Below are 21,790 nucleotides of genomic sequence, written 5' to 3'. Positions count from 1 at the left end.
TCACATGGACGCTTATTGTGACACACAAAGAAGCTTCAATTCAGGAAAACTGCAATAGAATATTTCCCTTCAATCAATTCGATTCGATTAATCGAATTGTGAATTTTTGCATTCGCTTCAAGCGCCTAATCAATTAGTCGTTTCAGCTCTATTTTAGAATGGGAAGATTGAATTGAAAAATCTTTAATGTCACCGAAGGGCAATTTGATTTGCAACAGAAGTGTACGTATCTCACATATCACCAAAATAATCAGTCACACGTAGCACAATAAATGCAGTAAATAAATGTAATATAAAAGTATAATTACATCATGAAAATGTTTACATCTATAAATGATCCTTTAAAACAATGTGAATAACAGAAACAAACTATGAATGTGGTTACTTTGGTCAGACCGGTAAAATAGTACCATCATAACCTGTAAATACTGTCAAATCTAAAGTTTTCACTGTGTTTTAGAGTGAAAAAAGTACAATTACATCATGAAAATGTTTACATCTATATCCTATTCTTTAAAACAGTGTGAATAACAGAAACAAACTAAAATGTCTTAAGAAAAATAAGTGCAATTTTAACAATATTACATGTCAGTTTATCATTTACACATGTACATTACAGCTTACAGATCACAGTGGATCTACACATACACAAGACATTTAATAACAGGCAGAATACTGGTACAATTGCACTTCTTAAAATATTTCAGGTATTAGTTCAGGTTATTCTTTTTTATGAGAAATGATAGTTTATTTTAGTATAATTACAGTATACAGTGTTTACATTTACAAAGAGAGACATTTGGAGTTTTCACTATTTGTAGGTTATTATAATCGTATTTTACTGGTCTGTCCCACTTGAGATTGAATTGCTTTGTATGTGCAAACTGAACTAAAATGATTGTTAATATCTTAGTGTAATTTCTGCGTTACACAAATTCATCCCCTTTGGTGGGCCAGATTTGGCCCCTGGGCTGCATCTTTGACACCTCTGCTATAAACTTACATTAACACATTTACATTAACTTACATTAACATGAAGACACATGCAGTATTTACATGTAAAAGTATGAATGTTACGTTATGTCTGAGACCAAGGGGGTCAAAGGCTTTGTAATTCAGGTACTACATTCAGTCCAAAATGATCTCAACTGGGTCAGACCAGTAAAATAATACCATAATAACCTGTAAATACTGTCAAATCTGAAGATTTCTGTGTGTTTTAGAGTGAAAAAAGTACAATTACATCATGAAAATGTTTACATTTATAAATGATCTTTAAAAAAAAATGGATAAATATGAACAACCATGAAAGTAAAAGTGTAATTTTAACAATATTCTGCCTCAGTTTATTATTTACACATACAGTACAACTTCCAGATCACAGTGGATCTACAAATACACAAAACATTTAATAACAGGCAGAATATTTGTAAGATTACACTTAATTCTCTTTAGACATTTCAGGTTGTTCACATTTTTTGTGACAGGATAGTTTGTAAATGTAAAAATATTCATCCAATTTTACTTTTTTTATACTAAACCAAACAGAAAATTCTAGCTTATTCACAAAAACAAATGTAGGAAGGACTACTCCCTTCAGACTTTACTCATTATTTATATGATTAAGCGAATGGCTCCATCTAAACACTGGACATTCTTGGTCCCTCATGTAGTGATGACACACTGTCCAGGATGATTTAAGACCGATGAGTCACATGTTTTCATCCCAGTTCTTCTGTTTTCTTTCTGTTTCTCTCTGTAGGTGTGATGTGCATATGTGTGGCCGGTGTTTAACAGTACCGTCATAACTACCAGGAGAATGAATGCAGAGGAAGTGGAGCTGCTTAGTGACTCCAAGTACAGGAACTATGTGGCAGCAGTGGACAAAGCCCTTAAGAACTTTGAGTATTCCAGCGAGTGGGCGGATCTTATCTCAGCGCTGGGAAAACTCAACAAGGTAATGATCAGACAGACGCATGCTGTGGTATTTACAACGTAGACGAAGCAAAGTCAGGTACATAGGACACACACACACACACACACACACACACACACTGACATGGATGCAGGATGGACTCTGAGTTACTGTCACTCATTTACTTTATCTGTTTACATCAGACGTGTCAAACATATAGTCCAGCCCACAAGATGAATATGTACGGAAGAGCATTAGGGCCACTGGAAAAAAAAAAGGTCCAATATATTTTTTTTTCTTATTATGTTGAGAAAAAAGTCAGAATTCTGACTTTTTAGCCTCAGAATTCTGACTTTTTTCCCTCAGAATTCTGACTTTTTTCTCAGAATTCTGACTTTTTTTTTTTTTTTTTTTTCCAAAATTCTGATTTTTTCCCTCAGAATTCAGACCTTTTTCTAAGAATAATAATAAACAAATATATATTGGACCTTCATTTTTTAAAAAAAATTTCTTCCAGTGGCCCTAATCCTCTTCTGTAAATATGTACAAACAATGACACTGACAAGTGAAATTTACTCTGTTTTCTTGTATGTTTTTAGTGTGGATTTATGAATGAAATTTCTGTTTTCTGTAAATTCTGCTGCTGTCTTGATCACAACACTCTAGCAAAAGAGATTTTTACTCTTCATTTTTTCTTGGTTAAATAACAGTTAATAAATAATAAAATGTAGTTGATAGGGGTGTAACGGTGCACTCATTTGTACTGAACTGTTTCGGTTCGGTACGATACAATACGGAGGTGTACCGAACGAATACATGTAGCCTATGTGAAGAACGCAAACACTCTGGAAGCATGTGCAGGGTTTCCTCTATATACATTCAGCAGCTGCGAAATCTCAGTGCTGCCACTAAAAAAAAAAAAAAAAAAAAAAAAAAGGACAACAGAGAGTATAACAGAGGCACAGAAGCTGGGTCGGACGTTCGAAGTGTGTTGAGTTTCACTTTCTTTTTCCGTATGTTGCAGCTTTGTGGCACTAAAGAGTCCACGGGTTCCTTTATAGCAGAAAGGTTTTGTTTTCAAAATCCAGTGAGCCTGCTTCTTCCTCTACTGGTGTTACTGTGAGGTCACGTCCACCGCACCTCAGGGAATACTGTGAGGCATTCAAAAACACTCAGTAAATTACAGTATTTACTATAAATTAACATTGAACATTAAAAAATGCAAACATACATAACCTCCTAAGACCCAGGAAATGTCAGCAAAGTACAAGCTTTTTTGTTTTTTATTAAATCTGTGCCTATATTAGAAACATCATGATGCAACAGTTTTTTCAGATGCAGTTTTTAAAATTTTGATGGAATGTTCTTTGTGGTGGACAGTTTTCTTTTCTTTTCTTTTTTGTATAAAGTTGTGAAACTCTTGTCCACAAATGTGGACAGTGGGTCTTAGGAGGATAACATGTGGGGTGCCTGTTAATGCACAAATGACTGAACAATATTCTGTAGAAATGTCCTGTGTCCCGCAGGTAGTTACAGAGCGCACGCCCCCATACCCTCCCCCTTCACTGGTCTCCTTCACTGTACTGAAAATATATCGAACCAAAGACCCCTGTACTGAAAACGTACCGAACGGAAATTTTTCTGTACCGTTCCACCCCTAGTATTTGATATGTTTTTCCCCTGAATTGGCCTAATTAGACATAAAATCTAATATTTACATGTAATCTTGCAGTAGTAGAGGTTGGGGTCATCTCCCTGTTCCCTCTGTTTTACTTTCACTCAGTAATTCTTAAATCCTGTCGCAGGTTTTGCAGAATAATGCAAAATACCAAGTGGTTCCCAAGAAGCTGACGATAGGGAAGCGTCTGGCCCAGTGCCTCCACCCCGCCCTGCCCAGCGGCGTCCACCGCAAGGCCCTGGAAACGTACGAGATCATCTTCAAGATCATCGGACCCAAGAGGCTGGCCAAAGACCTCTTCCTCTACAGGTAACGCCGAACCGACACGTATGAGATTAGCGTTAGCTCCCAACATCATCAAAGACACATCCCACCACGGCCACTGTCTGTTTGACCTTTGACCTCTGGCAGAACAAGGACCAATAGATTCAGAGACAGTTTTGTCACCACATTAAAATATAGATAGTCAGAAGTCGGGTGTTTCTTCCTGTTCAATCACTTCCCTCCATTTATCGTCATACAATCACGTCCAGTAATGTGCATTAACCCGGTTTAATGTCAATTATGTGCAATAAGTCGTGCAACAATTTCCTGTACTTACAATGACAATGCAATATTTATTCAATACTTATTCAAACATAAATGCACTATTTTTATAGACTGTCATAGATATACATACTGTTAATATTGTGTCTGTTCATATTTTATGTCTATTTTTATTTTTATTTTACTTTTAGTTCTATTCTTATTTACTTTTGTTGAATTTTATATTCTGTTTTCTTTGTACTTTTGAAAAATTGTTTTTTTATTCATATTGTTGCATTGATTGGAGTAGAACTGGTACTTTCATTGAACACACAGTAAAGTCTATTCTATTCTATTCTATTCTATTCTATTCTATTCTATTCTATTCTATTCTATTCTGTTCTGTTCTTTTTTCTTCTCTTCTCTTCTCTTCTCTTCTCTTCTCTTCTCTTCTCTTCTCTTCTCTTCTCTTCTCTTCTCTTCTCTTCTCTTCTCTTCTCTTCTCTTCTATGTGGTGTTTCAGTTTTCAGTCCTTTAACCTTGGCTCTGTGTCTTGTTGTGTCTCTGCAGCTCTGGTCTCTTCCCTTTACTGTCCAACGCTGCCATGTCTGTCAAACCCGTCCTTCTGGGGCTCTATGAAACCTACTACCTGCCCCTGGGGAAGACGCTGAAACCAGGCCTCCAGGGGCTGTTGACCGGGGTCCTTCCAGGTCTGGAGGAGGGGTCCGAGTACTACGACAGGTAAGATCAGCAGAGATGGAAAGAAACTAAATGAACATGAATGAAAATCAACAAAATAATAAAATAAATGAATTCATCAATCAAATTTAAACCAAAATGAGCAAAAAACAAACAGAATAATAAAGAAAATCAACAAAAACTGAAATGTTCTTATTGTTGAAGGTCTTTTGTGGTCTGAGACCGGATCATTAGAAGACATTTTATCTCTAATGTGGAACTGATCATCGATCGTATGAATTATACATGAGTTGTATTAGTCATAGAAAACAGCCCATATCTGAATCTGGACTGACGTTTAATTCCAGACCATGTCCTGATGATGTTCGAGAAAATAATATTGAGTTACAGCTCAAAACATGTCAAGTATTTGATCCAAGGAATTATTATTTTTATTATTATTTTTTATGAAGGTCAAACACTTTGACATTTACTGTCATTTTAAATAAGATAAGACTATCCTTTATTAGTCCAACAACAGGGAAATGTACAGTGTTACAGCAGCATCGAGATAGTAATATTAAAAGGATTGAACTAAGAAATATAAAAAGAGTAAAAAAAAAAATTATATATGTGTGTGTGTGTGTGTACCTGTGGTCTGAGTACCTCATGTGCTTTTATTGTATATTTATTATTGTATAGACTAGCTATTTATTTTTCTGGCTATGCCATTTTATTCTTAATATTCTTATTCTTTATACTTAACTCTTACATCTTTTTTGTTATTTCTTTTTTCTCCATCCTTTTTTGCACTACCATTCTATCCTTCTTTGTACTATTGTACATATGTTTTTTCACTGTGTCATTTGTACGTATGTATGCGAGCAACGGAGTTCACAGAATTTCTTGCAGGATCAATAAAGTACATTTCTATCTATCTATCTATCTATCTATCTATCTATCTATCTATCTATCTATCTATCTATCTATCTATCTATCTATCTATCTATCTATCTATCTATCTATCTATCTATCTATCTATCTATCTATCTATGTTTTTGTCCATTTTCTTACGCATTTCATTCAGTTTTCATTAATTTTATCTCATTTTGTTAATTTTCCACTAATTTTGCTGATTATTTTTTGTCTTTACTCATTTTGATGCTTATGTTTGTCCATTTTTACTCATTTTGTAAACTTTTTCAATCATTTTTACTCATTTTGTTCTATCTATCTATCTATCTATCTATCTATCTATCTATCTATCTATCTATCTATCTATCTATCTATCTATCTGTCTGTCTGTCTGTCTGTCTGTCTGTCTGTCTGTCTGTCTGTCTGTCTGTCTGTCTGTCTGTCTGTCTGTCTGCACAAAATATACAAAGTAACACTCAATAGAAACAGTAATAATAATACATAAGTGCAGAAAATGTATGGAAAAAATCAAAGTATGGAGTGTTACAACTAATCTTGCACTTTGCTGAGGATCATCTAAGCTTTAATAATAGTAATAATAATAATAAAATATTGTAATAGATGTGCAATGGTGAAATTTCCAAATAAAAAGCTTAACAAAAGTAAAGGTAGAAACCCATCACTTATTCACTGAATTCATTCCCATGTTTTGTTTGTTTACCAGGTTCTAAGGTTCATATTATTATTACTGCTGAGAACATTTGTGCCAGTAGAGGGCGTTACGTTTACAGGTTAGGCTACTCAACGGAAGGTCTTTAAATCAACAAACACTGGACGTTTTTAGCAGAAAAGCCCTGTTTGAGGTTAATAAGAATAATGGGATTTTTTTTTACAGTAACGTTTTAGTCCATTGTTCTATTAGGACGCAAAGTCACAGACACAAGAAAGACCCATTTAGATTAAAAATCTGTGTTTAGAACATCATCCTGGTCAAACATTATATTTAGTTCAAGGTAGGTACAATGTAAAAGGCTGTAGTTAAAAATGTAAATCAATTAAATTAAGCAAAACAAGAGCATCGAACTCATTTTAGTTCAGGTTCCACATTCAGCCCAATTTGATCTCATCTGGGCCAGACCGATAAAATAATAATGTAATAACCTATAAATAATGACAACTACAAATCTGTCTCTTTATTTTAGTGTCAAAAAATAACATTGAATTAAGAAAATATTTACATTTACAAACTATCCAAACACAAACGACGTGAATAACCTGAAAAAAGTGAAATTTCCTGAGAAAAAGAAGTGAAATTTTAATTATATTATGCCACAAAGTATCATTTATACATGTGATTACAGATTGGATCTACAGAGGCACAAAACATTTAATAACAGGCAGAATATTGTTAAAATTGCTCTTAATTTTTTTTAGACATTTCAGGTTATTTGTATTTTATTTGCTAATTTAATGTAAATATTTTCATAATCTAATAAATTTTTTTTGCACTCATACAAAGACAAAAATTTGCAATTGTCATTATTTATTGGCATAATGTACTATTTTTTTCACATTATTCACATTATTTAATGGTTATTATGCTATTATTGAGCTTGAGATCATATGGTTCTGTATGTGGAACCTGAATTAAAGCCAGTTTAGCCCTTGACTGTTGTTACCTTCAGTGTAGTTTTTACACTTTGCACATTGGTCCCGTGGGCTGGTTTTGCAGTGTCGGTGTAATTGGAGGTACGAGTCGTGCTGATGTAAGCGTATTGGTTGTGTTTGTGCCGTAGAACCAACACCCTGTTGGAGAAGGTGGCGGCGGCGGTGGAGCAGTCGGCCTTCTACAGTGCCTTGTGGGGCAGCATCCTGACCAGTCCTGCTGTGCGTCTGCCGGGGGTTTCATTTGTTCTGCTGCATCTCAACCGCAAACTGTCCATGGAAGACCAGCTGTACGTGATGGGCAGCGACATCGAACTGATGGTACGTAACAGAAACCAACAAACAAACGCCATCTGAGTAAATACACAAGTTCATATAGACACTAACTGTAGATGTTAGGTATTTATATAATTAGATATATTAGATCCAGACTGGACCTAAAACTGTAGATCTAAGTTAGATTAGATGAGATAAAATGAGATTAGTTTTGATTAGGGTCAATTAGGGTCGGTTAGGTTATATTAGATTAGGTTAGATTAGATTAGATTAGGGTCGATTAGATTAGGTTAGGTTCGATTAGATTAGGTTCGATTAAATTAGATCAGATTAGGTTAGATTAGATTAGATTAGGTAAGGGTCAATTAGATGAGGTTAGATTAGATTAGGGTCGGTCAGGTTAGACTAGATTAGGTTCGATTAGATTAGGTTCGATTAGTTTAAATTAGATTAGATTAGGTTAGATTAGATTAGGGTCGGTTAGATTGCATTAGATTAGGTTAGGTTAGATTCAATTAGGTTAGATCAGATTACATTAGGTTAGATTAGATTAGAGTATATTAGGGTCGATTAGATTAGATTAGAGTATATTAGGTTTGATCAAGTTAGATTAGATTAGGTTTTATTAGATTATTTTAGATAAAATTAGATTAGATCAGGTTCGATTATATTATATTAGGTTTTATTAGAGAAGATTAGGTTAGGTTAGATTAAATTATGTTAGATTAGATTACATTAGTTTATATTAGAATATGCTAGATTAGATTAGATTACATTAGATTCAGTTAGATTAGAGGAGCAGCACAACACCGAATGTACACATAATTATATAATAATAATATAGTAATAGCAGTGAAAAACAGACAATTGCACATTAGAAAGTTGTCGTAGAAAAAAATCATACCTATCTTATCTTATTTTATCTTACCTTACCTTACCTTACCTTACCTTACCTTACCTTACCTTACCTTACCTTACCTTATCAGTACTGTGGTTATTTGGTTTCTTTAGGATTACTGTACAGATGTTATATCTGCATTGTAATGAATATTAACACCCTCACTTACAGAAAAAGCCTTAAGGAGGTTTATACATAGTTGCTGCATTTGCATTCATTCTGGGACCCAGTTTGATTAATATTCTGCTATGTTTCATCCGACCAGGTGGAGGCGGTCAGTACCTCGGTCCAGGACTCCAGTGTGTTGGTGCAGAGGAGCACCCTGGACCTGATTCTTTTCTGTTTCCCCTTCCATATGAGCCAGGTAACAAAGATGTGTAACGGAGGTTTACAACTGCAACATGACACTGGTGTATTTATGCAGATGCTCCTGTATCAGTATCACTGTAAATACGCCGTATGGGTTTGTTCTTGTGGAATTCCACGTGAGCGAGGCCACGGCGGTGACTCATGCTGGCTGCTCGTTAAATTCTTCACCTCAAAACAGTTTCTGGACCTGTCAGGACTGGGACTGGGCTCTTATCAGAGCTGCACAGTTCCCACATAATCTTTTGTGGGTGTGTGTCTGTGCGTGTAATTGAATTATGTGTATGTGTGAGACGGTCTCAGATGTTCTGGTGTGTTCTGTTGTCGACAGGCGACTCGCCCCGACATGATCCGGATCCTGTCGGCAGCTTTGCATGTGGTTTTGAGAAGAGACATGTCCCTGAACCGCAGACTCTACGCCTGGCTGCTGGGTGCGAATGACACAGCTCTGACACTCACATATATCAGGGTTCCCACTCGTCAGACGGCAGACTGAGGAGAAAATAGAACGAAACCGAGAACAATGAACTTTAGCAGCCTTTACTTTTACAACAACAGTCCGATTGAGTTACCTCTACACTAGTTTTATAGATTCACCTTCCGGTATCCAGATGAGCGTGTTATGCACTTCATGTTACAAAAGGTCAAATTATTTTTCATAATTTGAGTGGGGTGAGAATTCAAAAGTTGTTCATTTTTGCGTGATTTTTTAAAAAATAGAATAGATCTTCATTGTCGCTGTTACAGGAAGGTTAGTGTATCTTTTGGTAATTGGATTTTCTTTTCAGAAACGAAAGAAAAAACTAGTGGTTAGTTGATTTTTGTTTTAAAATAGAAGAATTAAAATTGAATTTCAAAGCGTTTTTCTTTTTCAGTATCAAAACAGATAAACCAAATTTAAGGAAAAAACCGATTGATTTTCGTTTTCTCTTTCTATTAACAAAAAAGAAAGTTACTACCTGACAGAAATGGAAAAACGGACCAAAAACGTCCGTATTTTTCATTTTATGAGATCGGATGTTGTCGTTTTCAAGGAAAGAGCGCTAATGCCATCGAAGTCGCAAAGATTCTTACAAATGATGGGTTTTACAAATCCCTCCAGTTCGAACAAAATCTGGAGTTCGTAGACGTTTGTGGAGGGAGCATGTCGACGATGTCCAGATTTTGTACGAAAAGAAAATCCAATTACTAAAAGATGCACTGACCCAGGAACAATGAAAATCTGTTTAGCAGCTCCATTTCTGTTGGTGAACACTTAAAGCACTAAAAGACTATAGAAAAATATTGCACAAAATACTGAAAAATATTGTCAGTGTACAAAAACTACACAGATAAAATGTTAAATATACAAATCCTTATTCTAAAATACTACTAAATAGAACTAAAATATACAAAAAAGCTAACTTTATACTACAGATGAGGATATATACAGGTAATAAAGGATATTTACAGGTAATAATGGATATATGCAGGTAATAATGGATATATATATATATAGGTAATAATGGATATATACAAGTAACAATGGATATATACAGGTAATACTGGATATATGCAGGTAATAATGGATATATACAGGTAATAAAGGATATATACAGGTAATAATGGATATATACAAGTAGTAATGGATATATACAGGTAATACTGGATATATACAGATAATATTGGCTATATATAGGTAATAATGGATATATACAAGTAATAATGGATATATACAGGTAATACTGGATATATACAGTTAATAATGGATATATACAGGTAATAAAGGATATATACTGGTAATACTGGATATATATACAGGTAATAATGGATATATAGAGGTAATACTGGATACACATAGGTAATACTGGATATATACAGGTAATACTGGATATATACAGGTAATAAAGGATATATACTGGTAATAGTGGATATATACAGGTAATACTGGATATATACAGGTAATACCGGATTTATACAGGTAATAAAGGATATATACAGGTAATAAAGGATCTATACAGGTAATACTGGATATATACAGGTAATAATGGATATATACAGGTAATACTGGATATATACAGGTAATAATGGATATATACAGGTAATAATGGATATATACAGGTAATAATGGATATATAAAGGTAATAATGGATATATACAGGTAATAAAGGATATATACAGGTAATAATGGATATATACAGGTAATACCGGATATATACAGGTAATAATGGATATATACAGGTAATAAAGGATATATACAGGTAATACCGGATTTATACAGGTAATAAAGGATATATACAGGTAATAATGGATATATACAGGTAATAATGGATATATAAAGGTAATAATGGATATATACAGGTAATACTGGATATATACAGGTAATACTGGATATATACAGGTAATATTGGATATATACAGGTAATAATGGATATATACAGGTAATAAAGGATATATAGAGGTAATATTGGATTTATACAGGTAATAAAGGATATATACAGGTAATAAAGGATATATGCAGGTAATAAAGGATATATACAGGTAATACTGGATATATACAGGTAATACTGGATATATACAGGTAATACTGGATATATACAGGTAATAATGGATATATACAGGTAATAATGGATATATACAGGTAATGAAGGATATACACAGGTGATAATGGATATATACAGGTAATAATGGATATATACAGGTAATGAAGGATATACACAGGTGATAATGGATATATACAAGGTCAAATTAAAAACAATGTGCATGGGTTGTGATTATTGCACTGAGGTAGGGTAGGGTGAGTATTGTATTGTTTATTAGACTGGGGGTGGTGGTTATTTCGTGACCCAGCCACTAAAATCAGCATATTGTAAACAATATTAAATTCCTGCACTAACAGGCTTCTACCAAGTGAGTAAAAAATGCACGTTGACTCATTTAGCATTTAGCATTTAACCTAGAACCCAAAAAAATAATGCCAGGATAGAAAAAATAAAAAAGTAAGTAATCCAATTTTGCATCAAAAATATGGTTTGTTTACGTTACAGACATGGCATGTAAAGGGTTAAAAATGACAGTTACTGAGTATTTGGTATTTTTGTTTATTGCTAATGTTGATGAAATACAAAAAAACCTCTCTGGGCTGTATACAGGAGGGTTAAACGGTGGGACCCCTGATATATAAACCTTTATTTGTTATCATTTGTAAACACTCTAAGCCTCGTAGCTTCTGTGCTGCTTGTCCTCCCATTTTTATTTTTCGTGAACATACACAACATCTACACGGTGCATCTACTGTGGCCATTGTCTCACATTATTTTCTCTTGTTTGCAACTTAACTGCGGACGAACGTGCTGGTAAGTGTCTGCATGGCGCTAAATGTGACAAAGCTACATGTGACGGAATGTCAGTGCTAATGTTAACATCTCAAAGGAGGACTGGATGTAGTGAAAGTCAGATGGGTAACTATAGCAACTATAGCTGTTTGGTATTTTAGATATAATTTAAAAAAACATATGAGATCCAGACTGGCCATAAAAGTGTAGATCTGGATACAAATTAGATTAGATTACATTACATTACATTACATTAGATTAGATGGAACTTTATTGATTGGAAGTTATTGGAAATTAGAGCTACAGTAACAGCACAACACCCAATGTACACATATAATAAATATTGTAAGATAAAAGGAAATAAAATAGTTATAACAATAACTATGAAAACATGAGTGAAAACCAGGCAGATGCACATTAGAAAATACTAGTAGAATAGGATTTCTGCGGGTCATTAAAAAGCATTAAAAGTTATTAAATAGATTTTGTGAAAATTAAGGCCTTAAAAACATGAACAATACAAGCACAGTATGAAAAAGTGCTATATAAATAAAGGTTGATCGATTGAAATGGTATTAAAAAGCATTAAATTCAATGTCCAGAGGCATTAAAAAATTAAATTCACTTGATGGAATTAAAAGCATTGTTATTCATGATTTATTTTGATTATATAAACATTTAATAATTGTGACTGGAAATATAGTGTGATGATTGACAGGTGGAACCCTTTAATTGGCTATTGTTTACGGCCGATACACAAAGTCACAACATCGAATACTTGGATTGCAACGTGCTGTGAGTGTGCACATGCTGTGGCGAAAGAGCGGAGGGAATATTAGCAAATGTGGGAAAAATGGGAAAATGCAAGTTTCAGCAGAAGTGATTGGAGTAGAAACTGCTCAGAACCTGGTTAAAGCCTGTCGACGGTAAACAGATATAAAACTATATATAAAACTGCATCTGCAGTTGGACATTTATTCGAAGTGGCATTAAAAAGCATTCAATTAGATTAGCAGAAACCCTGTAGAAATAAATTAAGTAGTAATAATAATAATAATAATAATAATAATAAGTATGTTATATTATTATAATATGACACTTTACGTATAAAGCTGTTCCAGACCAGACTGAATAATCCAGAAATAATAATATTTTAACTCTGGATACTTCCTTGAGTCAAAATGTACAGTACTCCTTCTTCTGTGTGTAATATTATTATTAATCCATTATCATTAATGAATGTGAGAGCGAATGAATAATGGATCGATAATGTAAAGTGCTTTGGGTGCCTTGAAAAGCACTATAGAAATTTAATCCATTATTATTATTATTATTATTATTATTATTATTATTATTATTATTATTATTATTATTATTATTAACCTTCTTCACTAACTCTCTATTGTTTTTTTTTTTTCTTTTTTTCAAGGCTTTGACAACAACGGGGTGAAAATAGGCCCCCGCAGCACTCGCCAGAGTAATCCAGAAGAACACGCTAGCCATTACTTCAACAGCTTCTCAAAGGATATGCTGGTCCAGGTGAGGTTTGTCTCTTCAAGACCGAGGCACTGAAAATAGCAGCCAATCACTAATTCTAACATGTTCTAATGCAGGGGTTTTCAACTCATTAGAGTTCAGGCTCCATATTCAGCCCAATATGATCTCCAGTCGGCTGGATCAGTAAAATAATGGCATAGTAGCTTAAAAATAATGACAAGTCCAAATTATTCTCTTTGTTTTAGTGCAGAAACCCTTTAAATTATGAAGATATTTACATTTACACACTCTCCAAATGAAAAAGACGGGAATAATCTGAAAAAAACTGAAATTTCTTAAGAAAAATAAGTGCAATTTTAACAATATTGTGCCTCAACTTATCATTCATTCATGTACATTACACACAATGTTACACAAAACATTTAGAAACAGGCAGAATGTTGTTAAAATTGTACTTATTTTTCTTTAGAAAAATAAGTACAGGTTATTCATATTTGTTCAGGTTATTCACATTTTATTGTTAAATGATAGTTTGTTAATGTAAATATTTTCAAAATTTATTGTTATTTTTTTTGCATTAAAACAAAGAGAAAAACACAGAGTTGTCATTATTTATAGGCATAATGTAATATTATTTTCTTCACATTAAATCAAGACGAAAATTCAGATTCCTTATTTATAGGTTATTATGATTTTATTTAACTTGTGATCTTACTGGTTTGTATATGGAACCTGAACTAGAACCAGTTCAACATCTTTGACTGTTAATATCTTCAGTGTAATTTTTACACTTTGCACATTTATCCCGTGGGTTGGGTTGGACCCTTTGGCGGGCTGGTTTTGGCCCACGGGCCGTATGTTGGACACCCCTGTGTACTGTATGTACAAGTATGAGTTGGCCATATTTTGGCAGACATTTCAAGTTGTTCATATTTTATTGTTAAAGGATAGTTTGTTAATGTAAATATTTTTATAATTTAATGTTATTTTTTTGCACTAAAACAAAGAGAAAATGTGGAGTTGTCATTATTTATAGGCGTAATGTAATATTTTTTTCCACATTAAATTAAAAAGAACATTTAGATTAATTATTTATAAGTGATATTATTTAACTTTAGATCATATTGGTTTGCATCTAAAAAACAGTTCAACATCCTTGACTGTTAATATCTTCAGTATAATTTTTACACTTTGCAAATTTAATTTTTGGACCCTTTGGTGGGCTGGTTTTGGCCCACGGGCCGCATGTTGGACACCCCTGTGTACTGTATGTACAAGTATGAGTTGGCTTTATTTTGGCAGACATTTCATTTTGTTCATATTTTATTGTTAAAGGATAGTTTGTTAATGTAAATATTTTCTTTTTTTTTTGCACTAAAAGAGAAGAGTTGTCATTATTTATAGGCATAATGTAATTTTTTTTTTTTTCCCGCATTAAACCAAGAAGAAAATTTCAATTCATTATTTATAGGTTATTATGATATTATTTAACTTTAGATCATATTGGTTTGTATCTAAAACCAGTTCAACATCCTTGACTGTTTACATCTTCAGTGTAATTTTTACACTTTGTAAATTAAATTCTTGGACCCTTTGCCCTTTGGTTTTGGCCCACGGGCCGTATGTTGGACACCCCTGTGTACTGTATATATATGAGTAAGTGTTGGCCTAATTTTGGCAGCTCTGGTCCTTTTTTTTGTGCTTCACCCTCTTTAATCGTCCCCTTTCCCGACTCCACACATGCTGTCGGGTTTGGATGTTGGTCTTGCTCCCTCTGCTCTTATTCCCCACAGTCTGACCTTTAAAGGCGGCGTCCAAACACATCCATACACCGTCACGAAGTCGGACGGACCCGGGCTCTGCTGGCATGTGTTCTGCTCTGGTACTCCAGGGTTTGGAACGGGGGGGGTACAGAGCAACCAGGAGGCCAAGTTTAGGTTTTTTTGAAAGTGTTTTTGTTTTGTTTTTAATTTAGGTTTTTTTTTTCGTTTGCTCCTCTGCCATCTGCTCCGAGATAGTTTTGGAGCTCCCTCCATAGGGAGAGTTTTGGTACTACAGGGACCTTCTGTTCCAGGCTGCAGCCGATTATGTGGCAGACGAAGCGTGAAACACACAGGAAAAGGAGGAAACATAAAGGAGGGGGCGCATCAGACATATCAGCTTTGGCAAAGATTACAGGAAGAAAAACAACAAATAAACACCTACAGTTGTTTTTGTTGTGGTTCTGCATTTAATAAATATGTTTTTCACTCTTAACCCTCTGCTATCTCGCCCAGATCTGTGTGTAATCTGCACAGTGCTGTAGTAATGTCAAGTATTTTTCTTTTTTTTGACACTTAGTTTTTAATTAGTTATTTATCATTTTGTCATACACAACATAACGACAACAAACAATAATCGGTAATAAATAATGTCACAATCTAATAGTAAAGATAATTTAGGTTACATTTATGAAATAGCAATCAAGTTACACATTTAAATTTTTAGAGCGGCAGTTTATATAACATTTCACAGGACTTTGAGACAAACCACACATTAATTGTATTTAAATAAACTAATCCATTAGCCCCACCTCATCATGTAAACGTCAGTTTACAGCCTCGGCGTAAATGTTAATCTCTCCATTTTGTGAATTTCATCAACAATTTTCAACCAGTCCTCCAGCACCGGTGCATCAAGTTGAAGCCATTTATGAGTATTTGGTTTTTTTGCTGTGCATTTTTTATTCACTTGGAAGAAAGGTATTAGTGTAGTGGTGTTCCATTGTTTCCAATGTGTTGATTTTAGTGTCTGGGTCAGAATTTTAAAAATCCTGCAAAAATGAGCAACTTTTGAATTCTGACCTAAACCAAATTGTGACAAATAATATGACCTTTTATAACATGAAGTGTAAAGTGAGTATAACAGTGGTTTACAAACTTTTTTGTCTCGTGACCCCATTTTAACATCACAAATTTCTGGCGACCCCAGACATTCAGAACAGAGACATTTTGCTAAAATTAATTTGATTTTGATCATGTAATGGTTTGCTACACTATGTTGCAAATAAATATTAATTTTAGGCGACATTTAGTCTATATAATGTATATTATTATGGACAGAGGCAGAAAAGCCAGGTGTAGATTACTGCACAAAGGGAGGATTTTATTTTCCTTGGTCAGGATATGTACAGTCAGTCCAGCTTGGATTTACAAGGCTGACAATTAATACTGAACAAACAAGAACTCAAACTATGAAAGAGCTGCAGCATCTGAAACTGACCACAATGAACATTTGACAGATAAACAGAACCACAGTGCTGCAGTTTCACACTCACAGTTTGTCATGTCTTTTATGTACTGGGATTTTCTTTCTCAACTCACCATTTATTTTTTATTAGTAACTTTTTGTTTTTATTTTGATCAGTTACTAGAAATTTCAGGCGACCCCATTTGAATTCCAGGTGACCCCAAGGTTGAAAAACACTTGTGTATAATATGCTCACCAGGATACCAGCAGGTTAATATTTAAGGGTATGTGTGTTTCAGGCGATGGTGGGAATCCTGCAGGGAAAAGCCCGGGGTGGTGAAGAGGAGAGCATCCTCATGCACGACCTAAAGCCATTCCGTATCCTCATCAGTCTGTTGGACAAACCAGAGCTCGGTAACCGATCTGTCGATAATTACACCAATAGTCCAGTTAATATTACACACTGAGCCTGTTTATATGACTATAAACATCTAGTAACTTGGAGTAATCAGATAATTGTAATAATCAGATCTGATACGTTTACATTAGTGATGTGTGGATCAGCAGTTACCTCGGGTACCCGCGGATTGAGTTTGGATGGGTCAAAAAATGTCACTTTATTTGTGGTGTGGGTCATTAATTGATCAGAGACACAAAATTATGTACAGTATCATGTATAAATTCCCTGTAGCAGGTTTATTTCTATTATTTGATGGTTAGTATTATATAACTTGCATAACCTGCGGATTGACGTCACAAGAGCGCCAAGCAGTGACACCTAGCCGCCATTCATTCACATTAAAATGCTTGGCTTTATTTAATTTGTTGTGGGTTGGGTTGTAAAAATAGCTGCAGTGATACAGGGCTGTTTGGGGCAGGTCACATAATTCCAAAAAAGCGGGATCTGCAGGTTGAAATAAACCCAATAATCACTAGTTTACATGCACTTGAGAAATGCAATAATTAGAAAACACTGGTAGACATTTAAGTCCATGATCAGATTTCTTTCAGATTACGTACGTATGTAGTGACGGTAGATTCAAACGTCCTGTTATTGTCTTTTGTCACTTTCGTTTTATATGATGTCATTGTTTTAACGCATGCGCAGATGTAAAAGAACTAAATAAATCAGATCAACGCGTATATGTGCATTAAGACATCAGAGTATTGAGGAGAAATCTAGGTGTGTTAATCTGATTTATTATAATTAGTTTAGAATAGAACAGGACTTTATTGTCACTGTTAGAGGAACAATGACCGTCAGTTTAGCGGCTCTATTTGTCTTTAGCAGCAAATACTTAAATAAAAAAATAAAAAAAAACTGTATAAAAATATCACACAGTCTGTACCAAAAATAATGGCAATGTACAAAACTACAGGAAATACTGAAAAATACAAAAAGCCAACTCTGTAATACAGATGGAACACATATATACAACATATAATGAATATATACACCTAATATAGGATAATAATCAGTAATAATCAGATTACTATTAATAACTCCATTAATCAGATAATGAGTATTAGTGTGGATGGAAACGGGCTCACTGATGTGTGGAAGTCAGTGTTGTATTCCCAGTGTGTATCTCCAGTGTCTAAACATGTCATCTTCCAGGTCCAGCGATCCTAGAGGATGTACTGATCGAGGTGTTTCGTACCTTACACAACCAGTGCCGAACAGAGTTGGACCTCCAGAACCAGAGTCCATTCAGCAAAGACCACACCCACCTCAGCAGGTGAGAGCCCACCTCCCACTAAGACCACACCCACCTCAGCAGGTTAGAGCCCACCTCCCACTAAGACCACACCCACCTCAGTTTAGAGCCCATCTCCCACTAAGACCACACCCACTTCAGCACATCAGAACCCGCCTCCCACTAAGACCACACCCACCCCAGCAGGTGTGAAGTCACCTCCCACTAAGATCACACCCACTTCACCAGGTTAGAGCCTGCCTCCTGCTAAGACCACACCCACCTCATCAGGTTAGAGCCCACCTCCCACTAAGACCACTCCCACCTCAGCATGTTAGAGCCCACCTCCCACTAAGACCACACCCACCTCATCTTAGAGCATGTCTCCCACTAAGACCACACCCACCTCAGCATGTTAGAGCCTGCCTCGCACTAAGACCACACCCACCTCAGCAGGTTAGAGCCCACCTCCCGCTAAGACCACACCCACTTCAGCACATTAGAACCCGCCTCCCACTAAGACCACACCCACGTCAGCAGGTTAGAGCCCACCTCCCACAAACCCCACACCCACCTCAGCAGGCTAGAACTTGCCTCCCACTAAGACCACACCCACCTCAGTAGGTTAGAGCCCACCTCCCACTAAGACCACACCCAGCTCAGCAGGTTAGAGCCCACCTCCCACTAAGACCACACCCACCTCAGCTTAGAGCCCACCTCCCACTAAGACCACAACCACTTCAGCACGTTAGAACCCGCCTACCACTGAGACCACACCCACCTCAGCATGTTAGAGCCCGCCTTCCACTGAGACCACACCCACCTCAGCAGGTTAGAGCCTGCCTCCCATTAAGACCACACCCACCTCAGCAGGTTAGAACTCGCCTCCCACTAAGACCACACACACCTCAGCAGGTTAGAACTCGCCTCTCACAAAGACCACACCCACCTCAGCAGGTTAGAGCCCGCCTTCCACTAAGACCACACCCACCTCAGCAGGTTAGAGCCCACCTCCCGCTAAGACCACTCCCACCTCAGCTTAGAGCCCATCTCCCATTTAGACCACACCCACTTCAGCACATTAGAACCCGCCTCCCACTAAGACCACACCCACGTCAGCAGGTTAGAGCCCACCTCCCACAAACCCCACACCCACCTCAGCAGGCTAGAACTTGCCTCCCACTAAGACCACACCCACCTCAGTAGGTTAGAGCCCACCTCCCACTAAGACCACACCCAGCTCAGCAGGTTAGAGCCCATCTCCCACTAAGACCACACCCACCTCAGCTTAGAGCCCACCTCCCACTAAGACCACAACCACTTCAGCACGTTAGAACCCGCCTACCACTGAGACCACACCCACCTCAGCATGTTAGAGCCCGCCTTCCACTGAGACCACACCCACCTCAGCAGGTTAGAGCCTGCCTCCCATTAAGACCACACCCACCTCAGCAGGTTAGAACTCGCCTCCCACTAAGACCACACACACCTCAGCAGGTTAGAACTCGCCTCTCACAAAGACCACACCCACCTCAGCAGGTTAGAACTCACCTCTCACAAAGACCACACCCACCTCAGCAGGTTAGAGCCCGCCTTCCACTAAGACCACACCCACCTCAGCAGGTTAGAGCCCTCCTCCCAACACAGAACCATTCTATTAAGTGTCTGTCACAGGTCATGGGTTTGACTTTATCTGATCAACATTCAACTGTTTTATACATTTAAATAATCAGTCAGGTGTATTTAACATGTGCTGTCGTCCAGACCTGTCGACTGTTTGTAATTTAATTTTGTTTCTTAGTAAACTGCGAGAAAACAAGAAGACGGCCGAGCTGATTAAGACGGCCAACCTGCTGTTCAACTCCTTTGAGCCGTACTACATGTGGGACTACATCGCCCGCTGGTTTGAGGAATGCTGCAGGTCAGTGGGTTCTGGTTCTGATCAGTGGTTCCAACAGTCACATCAACACCATCTGCAGGTCTTTATTAACCACCGCTCCTCATGTGTGTGATGTACAGGAGGACGGTGAAAAGCAACACAAGGGCACCGCGGCATTCTGGGACATTAGACACTCCAGAACTGTCACTGGAGGAGTTCTGTCAGCTGGTGGACTTCCTGTTGGACATCGTCTCCCTGGTGAGGACTGTCTGTCTGTCTGTCTGTCTGTCTGTCTTTGTTTGTTTGTTTGTTTGTTTCTTTCTCTTTATCTCTTTCTTTCTCTTCATTTCTTTCTTTTTCTTTATCTCGTCATGTCCTTTCTTTCTCTTCATTTCTTTCTTTTTCTTTATCTCGTCATGTCCTTTCTTTCTTTCTTTCTTTCTTTCTTTCATTTCCTTTTTGTCTTATAACTTAGGTTCAGCTCTTGATCGTATGTTTGTAGTTTGTTCCATTCAAATATTTATTTCTTCTCCGTCCTACCATTTTCTGTATCTTTTTTCCCTGTATCTTCCTTTTCTATATCTTCCTTTTCTGTATCATCATTTTCTTTTTTCTCTATTTTCTGTATCTTCATTTTCTATATCTTTTTTTCTATATCTTTGTTTCTTGTATTTTCATTTCTGTCTTTTTTTTCTGCATCATTTTCTCTTTTCTTTATTTTCTATATCTTTTTCTAAATCTTTTTTTCTGTATCTTCATTTTCTTTTGTCTTCATTTTCTGTATTTTTTTTTCTGTTTCTTCATTTCCTCCATCTTTTTTCTATATCTTTTTACCTGTATCGTCATTTTCTTTTATCTTCCTTTTCTGTATCATTTTTTCTGTTTCTTCATTTTCTATATCTTCATTTCCTCTATCTTTTTTTTTTCCATATCTTCCTTTCCCGTATCTTCATTTTCCTCTCCTCCTTCTCTGCTTGTTTCCATTTCTTTTCCTTTTCTGTCCTGACTCACACACCTCATTCTTCATCTTTCACACACTTTTATTTTCCTGCTGTTTTCATATTGTGTCTGATCATCTCCTTTTCTGGATTTAATCTTGGGGTGTTATGGCCACTTTTAGGTTTATATGTGAATCCTGTCTGTTCTTTCTTTTCTTTTTTTCTTTGTGCAATCCCTTCACAGGTTCCAAAAGATTCCTGGTTTTTTTTTTTTTTTTTTTTTTTAATTTCCTTGCCAAATATATTGTTTGCATTCAGAAA

At 36.1% G+C, this 21,790-nt stretch overlaps 1 protein-coding gene across 3 annotated transcripts in view; it reads left to right on the top strand.

Moving 5' to 3' along the window:
• The window catches only part of dop1a (DOP1 leucine zipper like protein A), a 73,054-nt gene that overhangs the window by 977 nt on the left and 50,287 nt on the right, over positions 1-21,790 (top strand). For 2 of the 3 annotated variants that reach the window (XM_030157094.1, XM_030157092.1), the window contains exons 2-12: positions 1,763-1,957; positions 3,721-3,902; positions 4,689-4,859; positions 7,508-7,697; positions 8,816-8,914; positions 9,248-9,347; positions 13,660-13,769; positions 17,255-17,369; positions 18,574-18,694; positions 20,454-20,573; positions 20,672-20,789. In XM_030157094.1, the coding sequence (XP_030012954.1) occupies positions 1,820-1,957; positions 3,721-3,902; positions 4,689-4,859; positions 7,508-7,697; positions 8,816-8,914; positions 9,248-9,347; positions 13,660-13,769; positions 17,255-17,369; positions 18,574-18,694; positions 20,454-20,573; positions 20,672-20,789 (1,464 nt within the window). In that variant the 5' untranslated portion in view covers positions 1,763-1,819. The remainder of the gene's footprint in view (positions 1-1,762; positions 1,958-3,720; positions 3,903-4,688; positions 4,860-7,507; positions 7,698-8,815; positions 8,915-9,247; positions 9,348-13,659; positions 13,770-17,254; positions 17,370-18,573; positions 18,695-20,453; positions 20,574-20,671; positions 20,790-21,790) is intronic. The other variant, XM_030157093.1, reaches the window with a different exon arrangement.

The sequence above is a fragment of the Sphaeramia orbicularis genome, chromosome 16, assembly GCF_902148855.1.
Source record: "Sphaeramia orbicularis chromosome 16, fSphaOr1.1, whole genome shotgun sequence".
NCBI lineage: Eukaryota > Metazoa > Chordata > Actinopteri > Kurtiformes > Apogonidae > Sphaeramia > Sphaeramia orbicularis.
The sequence above is the reverse complement of the archived record's forward strand: the minus strand, read 5'-3'. Positions and strand labels throughout refer to the sequence as shown.